The following is a 22,605-nucleotide window of genomic DNA, read 5'->3' as shown; positions in this document are numbered from 1 at the left end:
CCCGCATTCATCGCGCGCGTTCACGTCACGTCGCGTAAACCTTATCAAAGACAAAGTCTCAACAGAACAAAGTTGTATTGAGACTGGGAACTCACACTCGACTTGCTTATTTCTCAATTATACCCCTTGTCAAACCCAGAATATACTTCATCTCCATCCACTCTGAGGTTCTATTGCTTACGCTTGGGCGTCCAAATTGATATGAAAAGCGAAGGGCAATCTCGTATCTCGTACCAAATGAACCCCAGCTTCCCCGCAACGTAAGACAGAACATTGCCACGATTTCACTGATAAATACTACACCACACTATCCCGCCATCATAAAGCCTCACAATGGAGGAGCATGGAATCGCGTTACATCGCGCGTTCCATGAAAAAGCCTTGACAGTGGCACCAAAGGCTAGGAGAGAACCGGGCGAGTTTTGGGCAGCCGGTAGGTTACTCCTTATATTGATTGCCGTTCGTCAGATTAACCCATTTCCACACAGTGCTTGAGCCTGGTAAGACGGTTTCAAATTTGGATTCGGACAATCTGCATTGGTTCAAGGTCAAAGGCAAACACACTGTTGCAAAAGTACGAAAGGCATTCCACAAGAAATGCGGGGTCGAGGTTTTACTTCATCAAGGACCTCACATGGTATCGTTGACAAGTCAGATGCAACAGATCAACCATTTTAATGACGATATCATCATTTTCTCAAGTCTAAAAGCTGCTTCTGGAGATAATGTCTCTGACATCATGCAAGCGCCATTACAATCAATTGGTAATGCAACACAAAATCGCATGCATCCCGCATCTGAGACACCAACAAAATTGAAGCCCGACCCTGAGCCGACGCCGGCTACGGTAAAGTCAGAACCAGTTGACTCAGCTATCTCTCCCAGCCCCTTCGAGACGCCTGCCATCTCCGGCCCATTGCCTGGAGTTGGACGGCTTCCAGCCACTAGACTGTTGGGATCAGGATCAACTCAACTAAGTGTTCCTGCATCAGAACCTATCTCTGGTTACGAATTATTCGCTGACACTCATCGTGAAAACCATTGGGCGTCCAAAGGTACACCTGGTAAGTTATAGTAGGGTAAAATCTGTATATTCCTAAGCTAATCTAGAACAGCTTCAATCGAGGCTGCTTTGAAAAAGTCATGGACTGTTTTGACGCCTGAATCGCGCGAATTTTGGGGATCTAAAGCTTCAGAAAATATCAACAATGCACTCCCATCGGGCAATGCTTCCACACCGAATTACCTCTTAGGTTTTGATTCCTTTGCCGAAATACATCGGGTAAACTACACAGGCTCAAGCATAACACCTGGTAACGCCTGCTCTAAACCAGAGGTCCCATTCCAGCTTATGCTAACTATAAAGTAGCTGAAGTCGAATCTTCCCTGCGTAGGAGCTGGGATAAAATGCCAGCTCAAACTCGTCAGTACTATTCAACAAAGGATGCTCAAAAGTCGAATCTTCCCTCGTCAAGTTATGGCCTTCCTTCGCCTGAACATGCCGTTGATACCAAGCCTCTTCCAGGAAGTTTCAGTCTCTCGGCCAATGGCCCTCGAGCCTCCAGGGTCGAAGATGAAGCCTTTATTGAGCCCGCAGATTTTGTCCTAGCGACCGAATATGATAATGGAAGCCTAGAACCAGAACCACAAACTGTCGAACTCGCAAAGCTTAGACTTCAGAAACTCATGGATGATAGTTCACCAGAAGTATTGGAAGAAGAGGTGAAGAAAACAAACAATTTCCTGAATGGTTTGAAAAAACATCTTCAAGTACCGGAAGCCCAGGGAAACCAAGATACAAGCCATTGGCTGCAACAAATCGGTAAGTGGTGTTAGTATATTGTGGTTTTCCATCCTGATAATTTCTGCAGAAACTTTACAAGCTCAGGTTGTTGATACACCTACAATTATTGGCGTCGTTGGAAACACCGGTGCGGGTAAGAGTAGTGTAATTAATGCCATGCTTGATGAAGAACGCTTGGTGCCTACTAATTGGTATGTTTTTTGTTCTCCCGAGAAATTGAAATGCTTATAAGTCTCTAGTATGCGCGCTTGTACCGCCGTTGTTACAGAAATGTCATGGAACTCTAACGATGAGCCGGACAAGAAATATCGAGCAGAGATCGAATTTATCCAAGAATCTGACTGGAAGAAAGACCTTGAACTTTCTCTGAGCGAGTTGATTGATGTTTCTGGCAATGTAAGGAAAGAGCTAGCTCTTAATAAATGATAACCCTAACTTCTTGTTAGGTCTCACGAGATTGTTCTAATGCAGAAACCGAAGCTGGAATTGCATATGCTAAGATTAAGGCGGGTAAGTAGAATACTTCATCCTATACAATTTACTTTCTAAATCTGTTCATTAGTCTACCCCAACAAAACGCATGAAATGCTAGCAAAATCCACCGCAGAGGAGCTTCTAGCCGAATTCGACGTTGGCAAAGTTCTCGGAACTACCAAAACTATTGAGAAGTCCTCTCCAGAATTTTTCTATAAGGAACTTCAGTGTTACGTTGACAGCAAAGAAAAGTCTACCAAGGAGAAAGGTAAAACTAGTGAGAAGAAGAAAGAGAAGAAGACTATGGAATTTTGGCCCTTGATCAAAGTTGTGAGGATCTTTGTAAAAGCCGATGCTCTCTCTACGTGAGTACTTGAACCTTAATTATGCGTTCTTTCATAAGCTTATTCATTATTAGTGGAGCTGTTATTGTCGACTTGCCTGGTGTTCACGACTCAAATGCAGCTCGCGCCGCTGTGGCAGCTGGTTACATGAAACAATGTACCGGTATTGCTCCAATTCCCTAGTTCTGTTTGTGAATCTTGTCTAATAAGATACCAGGTTTATGGGTTTGTGCGCCTATCAATCGAGCAGTCGACGATAAAGCTGCGAAGTCTCTCTTGGGAGAATCGTTTAAACGTCAACTCAAGTATGATGGGGTAAGCCAATATGACCGATATTTTCAACTCGCAAATGCTAATCAATAAATAGCAATTTTCGAGGATTACATTTATATGCTCCAAGACTGATGATATTTCTGTCCTTGAAGCTTCAGATTCTTTAGGCCTTGAGGAAGTTATGACAGAAGATAACGCAAAGATCGACCAAATCGACAAGCAAGTTGATAAACTCAACGCGAAAATTGCAGAATTGAAAGAGAGTATGACCATGTATAATGATATTTACCACGACGCAGACGAGAGCTTAGATGTTTGGGATGATCTGAGGCGAGATTTAGATGCGGGTAAGACCGTTTACGCCCCCAAAGCCAAGCTTGAGAAATCTCCTAAGCGAAAGCGATCTTCTTCACCAAAGAAGTCACGCAAGAAGTCGAAGAAGTCCGGATACGAAGATGATGAAGATGAAGACCATTTTATTGATGACGGTGAGGATGAGGACCAGGAAGATGAAGAAGACGAAGTTTCTGATAATGACGCCGAGGTTGAGGAAGAGGAACTCGACAAAGGCGAGCCTTTAACAACCGAGGATATTGAACAAAAGATTGATGAGCTCAAGGACATCAAGAAGAAAGCCCGTAAGGAAAAGGTTGCAATTGAGCTTGCGATTAAAGATGTCAAACATGAATTGAAGGGATTCGATGCGGAAAGAAAAGAAATCGACACCAGAATGAGAGCCATCTGTATTGATGGTCGCAACAATTATTCAAAGACCGCTATTCAGCAAGACTTTGCAACTGGTATCAAGGAACTTGACATGGAAAATGCTGAAGAGGAAGATGCTGAAAATTTCAACCCGGATGAAGATATCAGGGATTATGACGCCGTGGCTCGGAGTCTTCCAGTGTTTTGTGTTAGTAGCAGAGCCTATCAACAGTTGAATGGGAGATTGAAAAAGGATGCCAAAATCCCCGGCTTTCGTAATGCCCAGGAAACCGAGGTATTTTGACTTGGTAGCACTCAATTTTATGAACAACTGATAATTGATTCCTTAGATCCCACAACTTCAAGCACACTGCAAAAAACTCACAGAAGCTGGTCGAAGTGCTGCTTGCCGTCGATTTTTAAATTCTCTTCTCCAGCTTGTGTTGTCCTTGTCCTTATGGTCCAATAATGATGAAACCAATGTTAACCTTTCAGATTCGCAAAAGGCCGCCGAGGCGGGCTGGCTTCAGAAAAACGTAAAGGAGTTGGAGGAAACCCTCGACAAGGCCGTAGGAAAGTGTGTTATGGAAATGAAAGATGCACTGACCGAGAATATTTTCGAAAAGTTCAGCGAAGTAATTCCCTTGGCTGTGGACCAAGCTCCTGGAATTGTTACAAAATGGGGCTCCCCTGTTAACAAGATTGATCGTGCAGCCGGCGGTTTGCATTTCCAGACATACAAAGGTAAGCTCTCTTCAGAAAAATCATATTATTATACTAAAGATACTAGCTGTCACTCGTAGAAATGGTGTTTATGGAAACAAGAGTGGTAAGTCTCTATCTTATAGTTTCCAAAAGAATGCAAAACTTACGGCCAAAGGTACATATGATTTTAATAGCGATTTGACGGAGCCAATCATGAAATACCTGGCAAGCCATTGGGAGAAGAACTTTTCCCGTAGAATTCCCTCTGTGTTGCGTAGCTTTACTACAAACGCCAATCTGATCCTGAAGAAATTTCATCAGGCAGTTGAGAGTAGAAGCTGCAAAAATCGTTCTGAAATTGCTGGCTTGTCAATGCTGTCTCAACAACTTCGAACTTACGAAGCAACTTTCTCGATCTTGACCACGGAAATGGTCGAAGCTATTAACAATCTTCAACGTGATGCCAATCGAGAATTTGTGCCTGTAATTGCTAGGAACTTGGCACCTTCTTATCAATACTGTGCTAGTGAAAGAGGTACGTTGAAATCTTGCTCTCCTATTCATTTTAGTATTGACATTATTTAAAGGAGCTGGCATGTATATGCGCATGAAAGACCATCTGCATGCTCAAATTGATCAGAAACGCATCTTTATATTCAAAGAAAGTTGCGATGAAGTCAAAAGAAGTCTCGATAAGATGTGTAGACGAGTTGAGGAGAGTATGAACAACAAGACCGACGAAGTTTATTTGCTTATGCGCAGAGATTATTTGCAGGTCCTCAATGGTGCTCAAGTTGGTGGTAAAATAATGCCGAAATGGGAACGTCATATGAGATTGCAAGTTGCTCGTGCATTGGAGACCTATGAAAAAGATGAAGCGGAGAAGGTTTTTAACAGCGTGAAGGAAGAAGAGTCTGAAGAGACTGAATCTTTGAAAGAGGATGAGGCCATGAAGGGTTTCAAAGTCGAAGAATTGAGTGATGAGAAGGGTGATGAACTTGTCGAAGGCAGTGAAGCTCGTAATGACGAACTCAATGTTGGTGCTGAAAGAGATGATACGTCAGAGGCAATTGCTGTCAGAAATGAGCATCCCGCAGATGAAGAGACCAGCAATAACGAGGAGTCTGAAACGTATCGAGAAGCTCCTGAAATCGAATCTTCTAAAATGGATATCGATGCTCCAGCTGCTGAAGTTTCTTCTACCACTCTTCCTCCTACCGAGGCTGCCTCAACTGAAGCTGTCTCAACCGAAACTACTTTGACCGAAACTTCTGAGCTCCCTTCCGCCTAGAGACCTCACTGTTTTAGCGTTGCTGCTCGTAAAGCCATTATATACATTATGTTTTTTGTAGGATGTTTGCAGGATATACATATCATTCTCTTACTACTAAGACGGCGTTTACAGATATGACAAAATTTTCAGAACAATTTTGTTTTAGGACGAGTCTTTGCTATTTGCTTCTGGCTGTCTATTACTTTATTTACGAGTATCTGGGTATGAAACTAGCTAACGATGGGATGCGATGATTGAGATTCAACTCAAATAACATGGATTTAAAACCAAATGTTGGGGATTATTTTTTTGAAGGGCCGTTATGATGGGTATTTGCCTAAAAGTATTTTGGTACGATGATGTCTGCTGATTATGAGCCACTGTACGAGGCACAAAATCAATATTTACAAGTCCCGATAGCTGTGATATGTTTCTGTGATCCATTGTGAACACCAAAAAGGAACAGTCCGCATTCATATATTTGGATTGATGACAGCCGTACAAGAAATGTGATTATATAGCAGATCTTTCAAGACGTTCTTCCTGATGACACATTCCAAGTAGCGATTGTTGAGAAGATCTCTGGATGAAGAAGGAGCGAAGGTATGATTTCTCCCAAATATTCATCATTATCTTGAGCGACGACTAGGGTAAGAACCAACGGCAACAAGAGGCAGATTTCTCACTTTAACATTGCAAAGCTCAAACCAATTCATTACCATCATCGTTCACATCATCATTACCCTCGTTCAATATTCATGAATATTTATTTACTTTGCATAGATAGCCACTTCATTACCACTGTCGTTATTACAAAGAAACATTTTAGCAAAGATCAGAGTACTTGGTCAATATGGGTATTCGATCTAGCTTAGCTCTACCATCCGTTTGTACTTTATTGACGGAACCCAAATTATCAGAGATTATTATTCATCTAACATTTACCCCCTCGTCACTTTCGAGAGCAATTCATGCTTTAAGGAAGACATTAAGTCATGGAAAGCTCTCTAACACAATAATCAAGCAATCTATATCCAACACCTTCAAAATCGTGTCAAGAAAACACGAACTTCATCCTTGGAAATTCATCAACATCGAGCTAAATTTTGAAGGGGCAGAATATATACCATTAATTGACGAAACGCTAAAGGAAATTCTTAGACAATTTGCCTGTAATTTGGGGCTTTACGAAGGTTGTCCTGTTTCCGTGGGTACTTCTCGGTTCATACCAGATAGTGGCTTTTATGTTCATGGATTGGTGAATGTAAGTGTTTCTCCTGGTCCAGATTTTGTCTCACCCGAAGTCGAATTTGATGGAATACCCCATCGCTTAGCTTAGTACACTCACTGATACCATATTGATAGCACGATGAACTACTTCACTTCATTCCTCGCCCTCGCATATTCAATGGATATTTGACTCGACAACTACAAACTACAGAAACTTCAAATACCATTCCTTGTAGCAAAGCTGATGAGAAAATTGCGCAATTTACTTCAATTGGTATTCGGCTAAGTGGTATTAAACTACATGGTGATTGCCATCAACCCCCAGCATTCGCGCAAGAATCCAATCCGGACTCGGCATCAGAGGATGGCTCTGGAGAAGAGCCTGATATACGGCCAGATTTCTCCGAACTATCTGAAGAGCTCAACCAACAATCTCAAAAGCAAACGCAGCAACCACTAAAACCTCAAAGTATGGGTGCGATTCCTAATGGACAGCCGACAACTGATTATCAAACTATGCAGTATCAACAAATATGGAAAATGCAGATGCAGGCCAATGCTAAGCATTTCAACTATCAAATACCTATACACATGACAGCCAGTGTGAAACACGAGCCTATAGAAACCACCAACTCTTCTGATGATTCAGATGAGGGTGGAGTCTCAATTTATCTAAAACCAACCCCGGATTGCTTTGAGACGGTCAAAGACTGGGCAGAAAAAGTTGAAACGGAGCGAGAAGATACTAAGGAAAGATCTTGCTCATATTCTTTGCAGAATAACACTTCTGGTACAAATTTTGAATGGCCATGGGCTCAAATCGAGCTATATGAAGTTTTGCAACGGCCTGTCGTGAAGGAAAGTCCCACCCTACAAGTTGATTCTAGGTCGGACAGTGAAGAAGCAACTTCTTTCATTTCAAAAATCATTCCATTTAAGGCATACCCGGAGCAGTTAGCTTCAACTGGCCTCGGAAGTGCAACAAGTTTCGGGACTCCTTGCAATGCTCTATCGATAGCAGATGTTAGAGACTCAACTTCACCTATTTCAGAATGCCGTCCTCATCTTCGTGGAGGGAGTTTACCAAATAGAGACACTTTGAAACAATGCTTAAAGAGGATTAGCGAGAGAATCTCTCGTCGTAATTTTCAGTATGACATAGATCTTGGTTATGGTGGTTCTAGCGTTTCTGCGGAACCGTTTCCTGAGTATGATCCAACGGTGGACATGGCGTACCTGAGTGATTTGAATGGTACCTATCGAATTGATACGAGGCGGAACCTTCGAGGCAATGATTCCTATGCCGAATCTATCGTCAAGCTTCATCCTGAAGATTTAACCCAATGCAATCGGCTTGATACCTCGAGTGCGGAATCTAAATCAAAATGCCATCACGACTTCACGAAGAAGCTCAACAGCGACAATAATTCTACACGATCGTACATTGGCCTTCAAATAGATGCCATTCAATCAAAGGGAGAGACCGGAAATACGACCCAGAGTAGTTCGATTGATAGTCCATCGAAATTATTTATGGCTAGCCACAAACACGATAAATTGCGAGCTATGGTTGAAAGTCCCCTGAAATCTATCAAGGGTAAATCTTCTTGCGAGAAATTCAAGAAAAAAGCCCGGAACGGAGAAATTGAAGACAGTGATGGGTACGAAGACAGTGAAGGAATCTGTGATAAATTTAAGAGGCCATTGCAAACTATGGAAAAAGAGGAAAGCGAGAAAGAAAGGGAATCTTCGGAAGACAAACATGGAAAACATGAGCGGTACCCTGCACTTGTCGGAGCGGGCGAAGGTCCACACTTTAGGAATGCATACCAGTATCCTCAGTCAGAGTTTGATACCCACCTCGGACTTGCGGCAAAGACAAGAGGGTTACAATCGGATTCACTCATTATTGGAGAACTACTTTCTGAAGAATGCACCGAGGAGTATCACTCCCGCAATCATGTTAAAGAATCGGAACCGACAGATATTTATAATTTAGGATTGGAAGAGACAATTCAAAAGAAAGAGAAGAGACTCAATGTAGAGAGAATCTACCGGCTGATAAATCATTCCATTCTGAAAGCAAAGCTTGTTATGGGAACAATACAAAAAAAAACTAATTTGGCAAGAATTGCTCAAAGCCAATTGTTTCATGGTCTATCATCTGATCCCAAGCCCTACGGACCCACAATGGTTTACTTGACAAGCAAAACTCAGTTGCGAGGAGGAAGTGGGAATGAGAAAGAGACTAGCTTTTTCACAAGGAACAGGCTAAGGCTTGGGCGATTTTTAAGAAGCCATTCAGAGAGTGAAGGAGCAACGGCGAGACATGCTCCACCGGCGACAGGGAATGGCACGCCTGGCTCAGAAAGCGGACTGCAAAGACATCATCGATATGACAGTGGCATTTCAGGAATGAGTGATGAGCAGAGTCGAAATAAAGATGTGTCTGTTGAAAATGGAACTCCTCGACAAGCCGTCAGTCTTTCAGAACCTGGGTCCCAAACCACGGAAACGGTTAGAGAGGTTGATTCGGACACCTCGGAGGAAGCAGGAAATGCAGCACATTCTGAACATGTCGAACATGTTGAATACGTTGAACATGTTGAAAATACTGAAAATGTTGAAGATACTGATTCTTCAAAACCTTTAGAGCCTAGAGGCGCTCCAAGAAAACGACCTGAAAGACAGCTGGAAGAAGATGAGACGCAACAGCTTCTTAGAAGTGGGCTTCTAGATATATTATGGAGGTTTCTTGCTCTCAAGCAGGAAATCTGGTTTAAGCGTAATGCTATCATACATGGTGCCCCTAGTTCTAAGAACAACTTCGAAGCGCATCTTACCGCGGACGAAGTAGACGATATACGCCAATATGTACAGAACAGTAGAGAAATGATAGAAGTCAGCAACAGACCGCGCGATGCAGATGTTCTTCCTGACCTGGTTACACGCGCAAACAATCACTTATTAAGAACACGTCGTGTGCGGCAAATATTTGACAATTGGTATGCAAGAGAAGGCCAACAGCAAAGACAAAACGTTTCTTCCACTGATGCTGATGAAGGATCTTCAAATATCGAGAGATCCAGTACAGTTCCGACACGGGGTGTGGGAGTTTTGGATAATTGGCCTTTCGCAGCAGCTCCAGATGAGAATTTTAGACGTGATAGAAATTCTAGCGAGACTAGTACAAATATTCCAAGAACTTCTTCTGATACTCAGTTAATACGTAGAAGATCTTCATTGATCTTAGCTCCACTTCCGAATTTGTTCGCAGCGCCTTATCCTGGTCAAGCATCTCGGGGTGAAACACATGGGGAATCTTCACGAAGTGGTGCTAGTGGTGGAAATGCGGACAGTATCGCTGAGAAGATAGATGTCTTGAGGGCTAGGAACAATATATCTCCGAGAACTTCTCAATATGAATCTAGTATAAGTAGTTGTGGAACTCAACAAGGCGGCATGCCTAACTGTAGTGAGCAAAACGAGGACCACGTATATCAGGAACCAATCTCTAAAGAAACCATCCAGAGACTCCAAGACTTGGGAGCGACGCGCGTGGAAGCTGTTAATCTTCTCAATGCTACTGCTGGTAATGTTGAGCGTGCGGTTGAGGTTCTGCAAGATGAAAATCCTCTCAATCAGGAAGATATGAGGAGAATGCTGGTGGATCCGGAGAACGATCTGCATCAAGTTGTGATGGTGACCGGAGTTCCGACCCGGAGAGCTTTTTTAGCATTGCTTGTTAGTGAGAGTGATGTTGGAGGGGCGATTGATCTTTTGACGGGTGAGGCGACTGGTGCAACGATGAATGATGAGGTTATCAGCGAAGACGATAGTGGAAATGGATCGAGTAGTAATGGGATGAAGAAAGATGAGGAAGGAGGGGAGTGTGAGAATAGTAGTAGTAGTGAAGATTCGGATGTGGAAGTTGCTGGAACGGACGAAGGACTTGAGCCTCTTGTTAGCGAGACAGAAGATAACGAGAAAGCAGATGAGTGTGAGAAGGGCGACTGTGATGGAACGAATGTAAACGCTGCTGAATCGGATGAGGAATACCAACCTCTTATTGACAAGGCAGAGAATAATAACGAGGATGATGTACACGATGACCAAGGTGGCATAGATAATGATGGATATGACGATACAGATTCCATTGAACATGATAGGGCAGGCGAGGCTCCCATTATTGAGGTGGAGATGGTATTGTCTTCTCGGAAAGGAAAAGAAAGAGCAGAGGGCTATAATCTTTGATAATTGGGCAGATGTTTTTAAACAGGCTGGGTTTGGCGATTAGCATTCTGTATTTCTTTCTTTCTTTCTTTCTATTTTTTTTATAGGAACATCAGCGGATTGTATATAAATAGCGAGTTGTAGGAAGAGATAATTGGAACACTTTGAGCGTGTGATAGATATATTCCAACGCTTGATTGTGAGAATGAAAGACGGTGGGTTCTGTTTTGAATTTTCAGAATTGGTCGTGTAGTATGAAGAGCTCATTCCGCTCATTACATTCATTGCACCTGCCTCTTATTTGCTTTGAAGCTTGATACATCCGAATGGACGGTGGAAAGACAGGGGCTTGAGGTGGTAAAGGCGAAGAGCTGGCTTTGATTCCTCCTTCTTGATTCTTTCATCTAGAGTTTAGGATAGCAAGCTTCACTTTTGAAATAAGCAATATATCATGCAGAACAGTGGCAAAAGCAGTCAAAATGAATGCGGAGTCAACCAATTATATGGCCGACCGCGCTATATCACAAAACCTCTTCACTCCCCCTCAGTTCTTCTCCTCACTTCTGCAAAATCACTCAACACCTTATTCAATCCCTCTCTGCGCATACAATTCTCAAATTTCCAACTACCCGCCAAGGCATCCAATTCATCTTCACCCAAGCCTCTAAAAAGCTCCGCAAACTCATCCGCAAAACTACTTACAACGTATGTTTGTACTACTCCCCTCAAAAGCTGCCTGTGAGTACCCCACGGTGTCGGATATTGTTCTTTTGCTTTTGGAGCATTTTCTTCAATCCAGTTTACGAGCGGATCTAGTACTTTATTTAGAGAATCCGAAGCAGGGGGTCCCCATAGATCGAGCTGGAGAGCGCGTTTCTTTTCAACAAAGGAGGATGTGAGAGAATTGTATGGGGAGGAGGAAGATGCGGTTACCATGCCTTGGAGTCCGAGATCTTTGTAGAGCCAGATACACCAGGGGATTTGGTATTTATCGTAGATTTGTAGTTGGGCACCCAGGAGAGAGTAGCGCTGGTTGTTTATTTCCGAAGCGTTTGGTTCGACAGATGGATCGGCGTAGACGGGACCGAATTCACCGTTCCAGCTGGGGACCGAGTGGGTATGCATGAATGTGCATTTGCGTAAGAAACTAGCTTCTAGTTGGGCAATCTGGGCAGGGGAGTTGATGAAGGGGGTGCCGGTCGGGAAACCCATAGACGAGTAGTCGTGTAGTGAGTAGGCGCAGTTAGGAAGTATTTTGGTGAAGTGCTTCCATTCCATGGCGAATGTATTTCCGTCTAACCAGAGAATGTGATTGGGGTCTATCTGGCGGATTTCGGATTCGAAACGGGTGTAGAATTCTGGGAGACGATGGTGTTGGGGATCGCAGGGCTCGTTGATGGGGTTATAGCCTGCTACCCATGGGTTGTCACGGTAGCGGGCGGCAATTTGCGACCACAGCCATATTGTACGATCCTGATGATCTTTGTGATCCCAGAAAGAGGCATAGTTTGATGGATTATCGGAATGCCATTCTGGGTTTTGCGAACCGGGGACAGAGTGCATGTCGAGGATTGTGTAGATTTTATGCTTGGCGCACTATTTCCGTTAGTACATTTAGACATAGAGGTTTGAAGTATACTCACAAGATCAACAACACGATCCAGATGTTTGAATCCACTTTCCTTCAAAACTCTAGGATTCATGTCATCTTCAAAATGACGATAATTGAATGGCAAACGTAGACAATTCAAACCCAGGCTAGCAAAAAATTTGGCATCTTCTTCCATGAAGAAATACTCTAGGAATTTATCGAAGAAGAACTCATATTTCTCCTTGCCGAGGACTTTTAACATGGCAGCTCGATGTTGATGTTCTTGGCCAGGAAAGCCGGTGATGAAATTCTCCATGTTCATCCATCCTCCTAAGCCCGCTCCACGAAGAATGACTGATTTATCAGACTTGTCGACGATTTGGTCGCCTTTTACTCGAAGGATGCCGTTAGACATGTTGTAAATGGGAGAGAAGCAGTTTGATATTTTGTACGACTAGAACAAGAGTGCCAATAAATAGTTCTCTATCGCAAGAACTTTCAATCATAAGAATAAAGAGAAAGTTCGCACGTCTCAGAGTTCAAATGCATATAGTTATACATCGTATGTAAATGAAGTCATGATCTTTGCATTTAGGCTGATATTCGAAGTTGTTAATATTACGATTCTAGTATAACCCCACTTGTGTCCCCCCCACGCCCCCATTTTATCCGAACCCAAAGTAGAATTGGATCAACGACAAGACTGTTCAAGCGTGCCAATTAGACTACTGAGTCTTGACATTGAAGCACTTGCTTAAAGTAAACAATTGTTGCTGGGTCAAGTGGTGAGTAGAATACATATTTCGGGTGAGCGGTTAGAGGTTCGGGTATGCATGGAATTCGGAAGGACTTCGGGCTCAATTGATCAAAACTCAAAGCTTGCCGAGAGAATCTCAAGCCAATTCTCTGGTGTGTGTTTGAATGAGTATGGAGAGTAATGCAAAAGAAACCAGAACTCGGGCATGATACCATTTCATCCACCTTGGACGTCTGGTCTGGTTGTAGAGAAGGCAGGCTTGTTCCCAGCTATGGGAAGTATGTGACTATGTAGAAGACAGAAGATGTGACGAGTTTGTATTTTATACGGCCAAGCCTTTGACCCGGCCACTCTCAATGGATGAAGACTTTTCAAATCGGAAAACATCACAATCCTCACATAGAGATCGAACTCTTGGATCCAGGGCAAACAATACGAAGCACTGTATAATATCAGCATGCATATGTGCAGCCATTGTTGGAATAGTCTGCCTCCACGGCAGTGGCTCCCAGAGAGCCAGCGGAGCGTCACCTCAATCGATTGAGGGTGACGACAAGCTCTTCAAGTCTCATCTCACAGCTCGTTGTGTTCGAAAAGACTGCGTCCTTGCACGTCCTATACAGACCGAGGAGAGCATTGCATTCTCTTGTGATCCTCCGAGAGCAGCACCAGTGAGCCCAACATCTTTCAAGTGCCGACCTCGGTCCACCTCCCCACGTGATCCCTCAAAATCATGCCGCCTTTCCTATTCAGGTTTAGTTCCAACGATCGGGAAGCAGCCGGAAACCTTGGTCAACACAAACAGCAGCTTATATGAAGTAGCACACGAAAAGATTCCTCTCCACCGAAAGTCTCTTTTGTCCCTCATCAAATATTTAATCCACACCAACACTCTTTCTTCCTTTCCCCTTTCCCACCCCCTCACCAAATAATAATATATTTCACATCATGTTCGCCGCACGAAGAGCATTGACTGGCGCAGTCCAAACCAGAGCTTTCTCTGCTTCTGCTAGAGATGTAAGATAATCTTCTCCGTCTGATCTTTCTACTGAGCTTATTGGCTTGGCTCCGTCATTTGGTGAATCCCAACTAATTCTGTATTCGATATAGCTCTCCAAGGTGACCGTCCTCGGCGCTGCTGGAGGAATTGGACAGCCATTGTCCCTTCTCCTCAAGTTGAACCCCCGCGTTACCGATTTGGCTTTGTACGATATCCGTGGAGGTCCAGGTTCGTCGAAATTTCCTAAATAAATATTGTTGAGGATTCAGTCAAGAAGAGGGGAATTGGATGTACAGTTATGCTAATAGGGTATTCAATTGGGTAAATAGGTGTCGCAGCTGATATTTCCCACATCAACACCAAGTCCAAGGTTACCGGATATGAGCCAACCCCAACTGGTCTCGCCTCTGCTCTCAAAGATGCCGAAATCGTCTTGATCCCAGCTGGTGTTCCACGTAAACCTGGTATGACTCGTGATGATCTCTTCAACACCAACGCATCCATTGTTCGCGATCTCGCAAAGGCTGCTGCTGAGTCTGCACCAAACGCCAACATCCTCGTTATCTCCAACCCAGTCAACTCAACTGTTCCAATTGTTGCCGAGATCTTCAAGGCCAAGGGAGTTTACAACCCAAAGAGACTTTTCGGTGTTACCACTTTGGATGTTGTCAGAGCTAGCAGATTCGTTAGTGAGATCAAGAAGTCCGACCCAGCTGATGAGAACATTGTTGTTGTTGGTGGACACTCTGGTGTTACCATTGTTCCTCTCTTCTCTCAATCTTCCCACCCAGATCTCGTCGGCAACGAGAACCTTCTCAAGCGTGTTCAATTCGGTGGTGATGAAGTTGTTCAAGCCAAGGACGGTGCTGGATCCGCTACCCTCTCCATGGCTATGGCTGGTGCCCGTATGGCCGAATCTTTGTTGAAGGCTTCCCAAGGAGAGACTGGTGTTGTTGAGCCAACTTTCGTTGACAGCCCATTGTACAAGGACCAAGGTGTTGATTTCTTCGCTAGCAAGGTTGAGTTGGGACCAGATGGTGTTCAAAAGATCTTGGAAGTTGGAAAGGTTGATGCTGCTGAGGAGAAGTTGTTGGAGGCATGCTTGGCCGATTTGAAGAAGGTTTGTTTTCCCATGATACCGAGAAGGTTTATTTCTATTTCACTTGGACTTATACTAACATATCTTTCTTACAGAACATCGCAAAGGGTGTTGAATTCGTCGCCAAGAACCCAGGAAACTAAACTCAAAAATCACTCTCAAAATCTCTTTGATCAATAGTCCGAAATACCCATCTTTCAACAAACCTCATATCCTGAAATGAATTTTACAATGAATCTTTGAGTCCATAAATTCCAATGCGATACTAGCGCTTTCTTTTCGCATGTATGTACACGTATGACGAAATGAAGGAATATAGATAAGATTTTGATTTTTTGATGAATTCGATGGAGATAAGTTTGGTCATGATTTTAGCTATTTGATTTAAGGCAATGTATTATGCAAGCGATGTAAAATTATAATGAAATGACTCCCCTATTATTGACATTATTTGTTAGTTCTTTGTATTTCGAAGTGAGTGTCTGATCAAAAGAGGCTATGTATTTATGTGTATTTATGTGTATTTATGTGTATTTATGTGTATTTATGTGTATTTATGTGTATTTATGTGTATTTATGTGTATTTATGTGTATTTATGTGTATTTATGTGTATTTATGTGTATTTATGTGTTTATATATGCTATTATGTTATCTACCTTAATTTCTATAATCTCGATCCATCCCTTCTCATTCCATCTCATCCACCCGTTCCGAATCCCGCCTTAGCCGTCCGTCTCCTTCCCTTCATTCCGAATCCGAATGTCAATTCTTGTTCGTTTGTTCGTTCGTCACCGTGCTTCATTCATTCATTTATTCGCTTGCTTGCTTCCCGCACCCAAAAAAATAAATAAAAAATATCCATAATGAATTTGATTGATCACTTCCTCAAGATCTATTACTTTGTAAATTACCCCCCCTCTCTCCCGTGATGCTTTCTCCCCGTTTTTTCCCTTTCTCTCTCCACTATATATCCCACTATGTTCCACTCCATCCCACTATATATATCCCATTCCATCCCACTCCATCCCACTCCATTCCACCCACCCACCCACCGTGGTGTAAATAGGTAGCCTACGTAGGTGTGGATGAGGGGAGGCAGGAAGGAGCGTGGAGAGAAGAGAGAAGAGCGCCGAGAAATGATCTCGCACTGAATGATTGTTGACTAACTGGGCTCATTCATTCATGCATTCATCTTCATCTTCATCATCATCATCATCATCATCATCATCATCATCATCATCATCATCATCATCATCATCAACTATCGCACTCAATCAAATCAAACCAAACCAAACCAAACCAAACCAAACCAAATTGATCTCACAATCCCACAACCCCTCTCTCTCTATCTATCTATCTATCTATCTATCTATAACCCCCCTTTTCCCCCTCTCTCCCTCCCCCACCACTGACCAAAAAAAAGAAGAAGAAAAAGAAAAACACCACTCACTCACTCACTCACTCACTCACCCGCCCACGAAAGAAAAAAAAAAAGAGCAAAACCCCAATCCCAAATTCAAATCCCAAATCCCAAATCCAATCCCCCAAAAAAACAAACGCAAATCCAAGAACCCCAAGCCCCCAAACCCCTCCCTCCAAAAAAGAAAAAGAAAAATGGAGATGCCCGGGATCGAACCGGGGACCTTTCACAATCACACATGGGATATCAACTCGTTAGATCTCTTAAGCTAAGGGCTAAAGAGGGCGAGAGAGAGAATGCGAAGCGAACATAATACCACTATACTACATCCCCTGATATTGTTGGAGTAGATATGAGGGTTTGAGGGATTATACATGGATGGATGGATGGGGAGATGTTGACGGTGAGTGGGGTTATGTAGGTAGGTAGGTATGGAATAGATTTCTGGATATCTGTAGAAAAGAGACAAAGAAAATAAAGATAAAAGTAAAATTCATTGCTCTTCATAAAATGGCTAAGCCTAGGGCTGCCTGCTATGCTATGCTATGTAAGTAAGGATGCGTGCAGAAAGTCTCGCTCATGACACAACCCATCCCATCCCTCCTAACCTATCCTATTTTATCCAATCCAAATCCTCACCCCGTGTAATCAGGAACATTTGTTACTATGCTTGAGATTCCCCATTCCATTCCCGTTGATTCTCCATTCGCACACCTCAATTGTTGGTAACCGGAAGCCCCCAAATGTTAAATGAAATCAATCCATAGAAACACACCAGAGTAAGGAACACTGCCAATACCCAAAATTACTAGCGCAACCCCTCCCGCCTTAAAAATTCCTCGGCCAATTCCTCACCAAATGATTAAAATAAGATAAATGAAATAGACAGATCGCTGAAATTTCCTTTTATTTATGCCCAAGGAAATCCCGTTGCCATTGCCCAATCCTCTCCCCTCCGAGCCGTTGCCAGAAACAGAGATAGAAAAGATTTAAAAGTATCCTCTCATAGCATCCTCAAATCCTGTTCCTCCCTTCAGATCCCTATCAAAAGCATTCGAGACATCCAATACACGTTTGATATGTTCCATGGAAAGAGGTTCTTTATTATTGACAGCAAGAGCTTGTGCTGTACGGACTGTGTTCTTAATCTAGAAGGTTGTTAGTTGTGTTCTTACACTAAGTCGTAGAAGGCTGATGGAAAGAAATGTAGTAAATGACAGCAAAACATACCTGTCGTCCATTCAAATTATTCCTCGCCAACGCATTATAATCTTCCTCTGTAAAAGGCATTGTATCAATACCTTCCAAAACCCTAACTCTTTCAATAAACATCTTGAAAACACTCTTCTTTGCTTTAGGACTCAAATCACCATATCTTAATGCGATGTGGATTCTTGATTGAAACGCATCATCAAATGTTTCAACACGATTTGTAGTCAAGAAAAGAATGCCTTGGAAATATTCCAAAAGCCTCAAGAAGATAGAAACCAAAGCATTACGGTGAATATCTTGAATAGTTCTCTTTTCCAAGAAAACATCAGCTTCATCAAGAAGAAGAACGGCACCCCATGCATGAGCAATATCGAGAATTTTCTGAAGTTCTGCTTCTAGAGTACGTGGATCGGTACCAAGTTCTCCGGCTGAAACCATATAGAGGGGGCATTTGAGGAGTTCTGAGATACCTTCTGCGGTAAGGGTTTTACCTGTACCAGGTGGACCATGAAGAACGGCAACAAGTCCTTTACCTTTACCTTGAATAACGTCATCGATGCTTTCGGCTGGGTGGTATTTGTGGGATTCGACCAAAGCTTTGACAATGGCTTTGGTGTTGTCTTCTAAGACAAGGGAATCATAAGCACCTTCGTTCCAAACAATATCTTTGATTCCTGAAACTGTGAATTCAAGCCAAAGCTTTTCAGCAAATGCAAATCCGAGAACAACAGGAGAAGCAATTAAGTATTCCTCATCAGTAAAGACGGGAGGAGCTTTCTTGTCTTCTTCAACCTGTCCCTTTTCATCCTTGTTGTCTTTGTTGTCCTTGATGTCCTTATCGACAACTGTACTTGGAACCTCATCTAGCTTTTCAACAACGACTTCATTACCGTCCTCATCGACAGGAACCTGAACTAGACGAGGTCTCTCCTTTTCATCAAGAACAACCTTGAACTTCGTTTTTTGTTCATCGCCATCATCTCTCTTCTCTAGAGCATGGTCTGCTTGACCATCATCAGAACTCTCATCGCCACAACAGCCACAGTCATCATCCTCACTATCTGAATCGCCGAGGAGATCCGGATCATTAGGCTTGACGGTACTGACGTTGTAATTTGGTAAAATTCGGCGATGAATAGCGGGATCAACCATAATTCTACCATCAATGTTTACTTTGATAATAGCCTTGCGCTTCTTGTAATAAGCCATTCCCTTGTGACTTTTATAATGAACACCTTGTAGAGCCACAAACTTCTTACCTCTCTCAATGAGCTCGGTACGAAGTTTGGCTTCATTCTTGTGATATTTCAGAGGATAACAATTAAGACTTGTGATCTTTCTTGCGCCCTTGAAAGCCGGAACATCACAATCCATGGTACCTGTGATGACGTTAGCAGGTTGATTTTGTGAAACATAAGATGTAACATACCCATTCCCCACGTCTTTCCATCATACTCCAAATATTTACCCTCAATATTATACCAAGTTCCCTTCATGAAACTGGCAATTTTTTCGGCCAACTCGATTTTAAAAGCTCTTGGCTCATCTGCTGTTCCATAAGTTGTGGTATAAGCCAACGTATTGGGTTTGTACAAGGCCCAGAGTAAATCAAATGTAATAATTCCGTTCTCCAGCATAGGATAAAGAGTCTTTTTAGTAGAAGCATAGTCCTTGTCGAGATATTTCAAAAGAACTTTGAGGTGTTTTCTCTTGGTCTCATTTCTCTTCTTAATCTTCTTTTTGCCTTTCTTTTCGGTAACCTTCTTATTCTTCAATTTTTTGCAAGATTGTCGAAGGTCCTCAAGGTAGAGGAAGAGAAGATTAGGATCAATGCATGGAGTTTCTTCGACAAAACTGACACCTTTAACACCATCCATAGCTTCAGTCAGAGCTTCTTTCAGAAGTTTACTCTTGATATCAACGACAGTAGCCTTCAGGATATTAGCTGACAATCTAGCAATGGATCTCGAAGACATACCTTATACTTTCCCTCCCAATCAAATGTTCTGCGAACGTTAAAAAGATATTGATCATATTCCGAACTCTCTTCATCCTCAGCCGTGTCGGTAAGCTTGTAATTATGGATTGTGCTATCCCATAATTGATCTACTCTCTTGAATTCCAACTTACTTCCCCTCTTTTTCTTGCCCTTATCCTTTTTACCCTTTACCGGTTCCTTCCTCCCATCCAACAAAAGCTTTCTACGCAAAGCTTGGCGTCTTGCATCAGGGCGAAGAGGATTTGTTGGTGGAGGTGGAGGTGGCAAGTTCCATATTGTGGCAGGTGGCAATTGTGCACCAGGGTGAGAGATATGATTTCTTTGGGTTGCTTGAAGATGCATCGCTTGAAGCTGCATCACTTGCGCTAGAATTTGATCATTCGTGGCTTCGGTGACTTCATCGGCATCATCATCGGCATCGGCATCACCAGAATCATTCTCGGCTTCTTCATCTTCATCTTCAGAATCGGAATCGGAATCGGAAGTTGAATCGGAGTCAGAAGTATCCTAGAGGATTGTTAGTGTTTGGTGGATTTGAAAATAGAATGGATTGATACCCACATCTTTCTTAGCTCTCTTCTTCGCTTTAGCCTTACGCTTCGCCTTTAATTTTTGTTTAGCCTTCGATTTAGCCTTTCTCTTCTTCTTTTCCTTTTCCGTCTCAGTCTCCGAATCAGAATCAGAATCACTGGAAGAAGAGGAAGAAGAATCTAAATCGGACGATTCATCGTCTTCGCTCTCCGACTCCGTCTCCACCACCTCTTTCTTCTTCTTTCCCTTGGACTTGCAATTCTTATCTGCCTTATCTTTCTTAGATGTCTTGGCTTTACGGAGCTTATCCGTAGTTTGTCGCGGTTTAGCTTCAATTTGTGCAGTCGATGAGCCTTCTCCAACAACCACTGTTGTAGGCTCTTCCCTCTCCGTTGCTTGATCACTACCTTTGCTTGAACTTGGAGTATCCATCTTGTTTGGCCTACCCTTTTTCTTTCCTGCTTTCAATAGGGGAGCCGTTGTGAAGGGAAGAATTTTGGCAGGTTTGACCTATTGTGCAATTTGGAATAACGTGCTTGTGCGGCTGACTGCCTAATATGAGATTGTAAGACGGCAGGCTGTATTTTTGCAGATGGGCTATCGAATGCTCGAATTGAATTGACGACCTGAGTTGATCCCTCTCGAATTAGCTTGAATTTTAAACTGGGCTCAGAACGGGCGCATGTTGCGAATTCACTGATTGCGGCAGAGGTTCTTTGGACGTATATGATATGATTCCTACCAAAGTAGGTACTTGCAAATGGTGGTAGTAGCCGTATGTTGGAGAAATGAAGTGTAACTCTTGCACGGCTATCAATCACCAGGCGGATTGTTTGCTGACGGGTAGATTGATCATCAGACACTTACCTCGTGGATTATTACTTTGTTTCAGCTGCTGCAGGTCGCCTTGGTATCCGTGGATTGGTGAGAGGAAGGTGCAATGGCAAGTCAAATGATGAATCCTCAATCCAGCGCAATCGCAAAATGGGGAAGGGGACGTGTGAAGGGAAGGTGCAAGTAAATAGAATATAGAATTGGTCGTTGGATGGGCGGGTGCAGTGAGGGATGTACTGATTGCAATGGATGCGAATCGGCCAATATACAAGGACTTTCTCCCGTCGGGGATTCCTTTGGTTCAAATAGAAAATGCGGCAAGCTGGGGAAGAGAATCCTTCTCATAAATAGTCTGTCTGTCTGTCTGTAGGTAGGTAGGTAGGTAGGTAGCTCGGTAGTTAAGTTAGGTAGCAGGTAGCAGGTAGCAGGTAGCAGGTAGCAGGTAGCTAGCTAATGGTTCCTCCATCGGTGTGACAGTCATGCATGTAATACTGCTGGGTAATAATAAGTGTACGGGATAGTAAATCGGGTGGTCAAACGCAATGAGTGGGAGTTTGAGGCTTCAAAACGTGCATCCGTCACATAGTTCGCTGAGAAGAGGAGAGAGGACTTTTGCTTTATTTGCCTTTTGGGGCTTCTCGTCGTTGCGAGTGGAGGATCGCTAGTGCAGTTGAGGCAATATCTGGATATGGAGATGTTCCCTCTCGCACGATCATCGTCAGAAGAAGAAGAATGATGGCTGTGGAATTAATGTGTGTCTGGAAATGTGATATCTGCATGCATTTTCATTGGGTGATGGCGGCTTCCTTGCATTTGAAGCTAATCGATAGTGAGAGGGTTCCTTTTATCTCGCAAACGAGGCTGAGCGTCGGCATTTCGAGGTGACATGTACGAGAATGACATTAATGAACAGAAAAAGAAAGAATGATAATAGAAAAGAGTCAAACTTCCTCTCCTTGGACTTTTATTGGCGCTCTCCATGTTCCTCCTCTGAGCGCTACATGCAAAGCATCTCCACCTCGTCGCTCGTGCCTCTTCTGCTGTATGGTGTTGGTGTTGGTAGTAGGACTGGCATTGGTACTGCTCCTGGCACTGCTGGATCGGATTGACTAAAACTTAT

At 43.1% G+C, this 22,605-nt stretch overlaps 5 protein-coding genes across 5 annotated transcripts; 3 read left to right on the top strand and 2 right to left on the bottom strand.

The window, feature by feature from the left end:
• The first annotated feature begins 49 nt into the window (after window positions 1-49).
• On the top strand, window positions 50-5,993 carry BCIN_12g05240 (hypothetical protein). The gene is made up of 15 exons (XM_024696494.1): window positions 50-433; window positions 489-1,064; window positions 1,116-1,313; window positions 1,370-1,822; window positions 1,872-1,995; window positions 2,044-2,200; window positions 2,251-2,314; window positions 2,367-2,643; window positions 2,697-2,785; window positions 2,840-2,937; window positions 2,990-3,895; window positions 3,951-4,344; window positions 4,391-4,429; window positions 4,481-4,840; window positions 4,893-5,993. Exons 1-15 carry the CDS (start codon window positions 334-336, stop codon window positions 5,594-5,596), a joined length of 4,539 nt encoding a protein of 1,512 aa, XP_024552305.1. The 5' UTR covers window positions 50-333; the 3' UTR covers window positions 5,597-5,993.
• Window positions 5,994-6,325: 332 nt separating this feature from the next.
• BCIN_12g05230 (hypothetical protein) lies at window positions 6,326-11,203 on the top strand. Its single transcript, XM_024696493.1, has 2 exons — window positions 6,326-6,842; window positions 6,944-11,203. Exons 1-2 carry the CDS (start codon window positions 6,432-6,434, stop codon window positions 11,060-11,062), a joined length of 4,530 nt encoding a protein of 1,509 aa, XP_024552304.1. The 5' UTR covers window positions 6,326-6,431; the 3' UTR covers window positions 11,063-11,203.
• Window positions 11,204-11,296: 93 nt separating this feature from the next.
• BCIN_12g05220 (hypothetical protein) lies at window positions 11,297-13,166 on the bottom strand. The gene is made up of 2 exons (XM_001553798.2): window positions 12,685-13,166; window positions 11,297-12,637 (listed from the first exon to the last, which is right to left on the bottom strand). Exons 1-2 carry the CDS (start codon window positions 13,045-13,047, stop codon window positions 11,576-11,578), a joined length of 1,425 nt encoding a protein of 474 aa, XP_001553848.1. The 5' UTR covers window positions 13,048-13,166; the 3' UTR covers window positions 11,297-11,575.
• A 1,069-nt stretch (window positions 13,167-14,235) lies between these two features.
• Bcmdh1 lies at window positions 14,236-15,935 on the top strand. The gene is made up of 4 exons (XM_001553799.2): window positions 14,236-14,406; window positions 14,500-14,617; window positions 14,719-15,509; window positions 15,584-15,935. Exons 1-4 carry the CDS (start codon window positions 14,338-14,340, stop codon window positions 15,629-15,631), a joined length of 1,026 nt encoding a protein of 341 aa, XP_001553849.1. The 5' UTR covers window positions 14,236-14,337; the 3' UTR covers window positions 15,632-15,935.
• A 1,453-nt stretch (window positions 15,936-17,388) lies between these two features.
• On the bottom strand, window positions 17,389-22,205 carry BCIN_12g05200 (hypothetical protein). Its single transcript, XM_024696492.1, has 6 exons — window positions 21,519-22,205; window positions 20,682-21,277; window positions 20,100-20,627; window positions 19,551-20,052; window positions 18,140-19,500; window positions 17,389-18,057 (listed from the first exon to the last, which is right to left on the bottom strand). The coding sequence occupies exons 2-6, from the start codon at window positions 21,081-21,083 to the stop codon at window positions 17,899-17,901; spliced, it is 2,952 nt and encodes a 983-aa protein (XP_024552303.1). The 5' UTR covers window positions 21,084-21,277; window positions 21,519-22,205; the 3' UTR covers window positions 17,389-17,898.
• Between the last annotated feature and the right edge of the window lie 400 nt (window positions 22,206-22,605).

Source organism: Botrytis cinerea, chromosome 12 (genome assembly GCF_000143535.2).
Source record: "Botrytis cinerea B05.10 chromosome 12, complete sequence".
Lineage (NCBI taxonomy): Eukaryota > Fungi > Ascomycota > Leotiomycetes > Helotiales > Sclerotiniaceae > Botrytis > Botrytis cinerea.
This window is presented reverse-complemented; position numbering and strand designations above follow the sequence as displayed.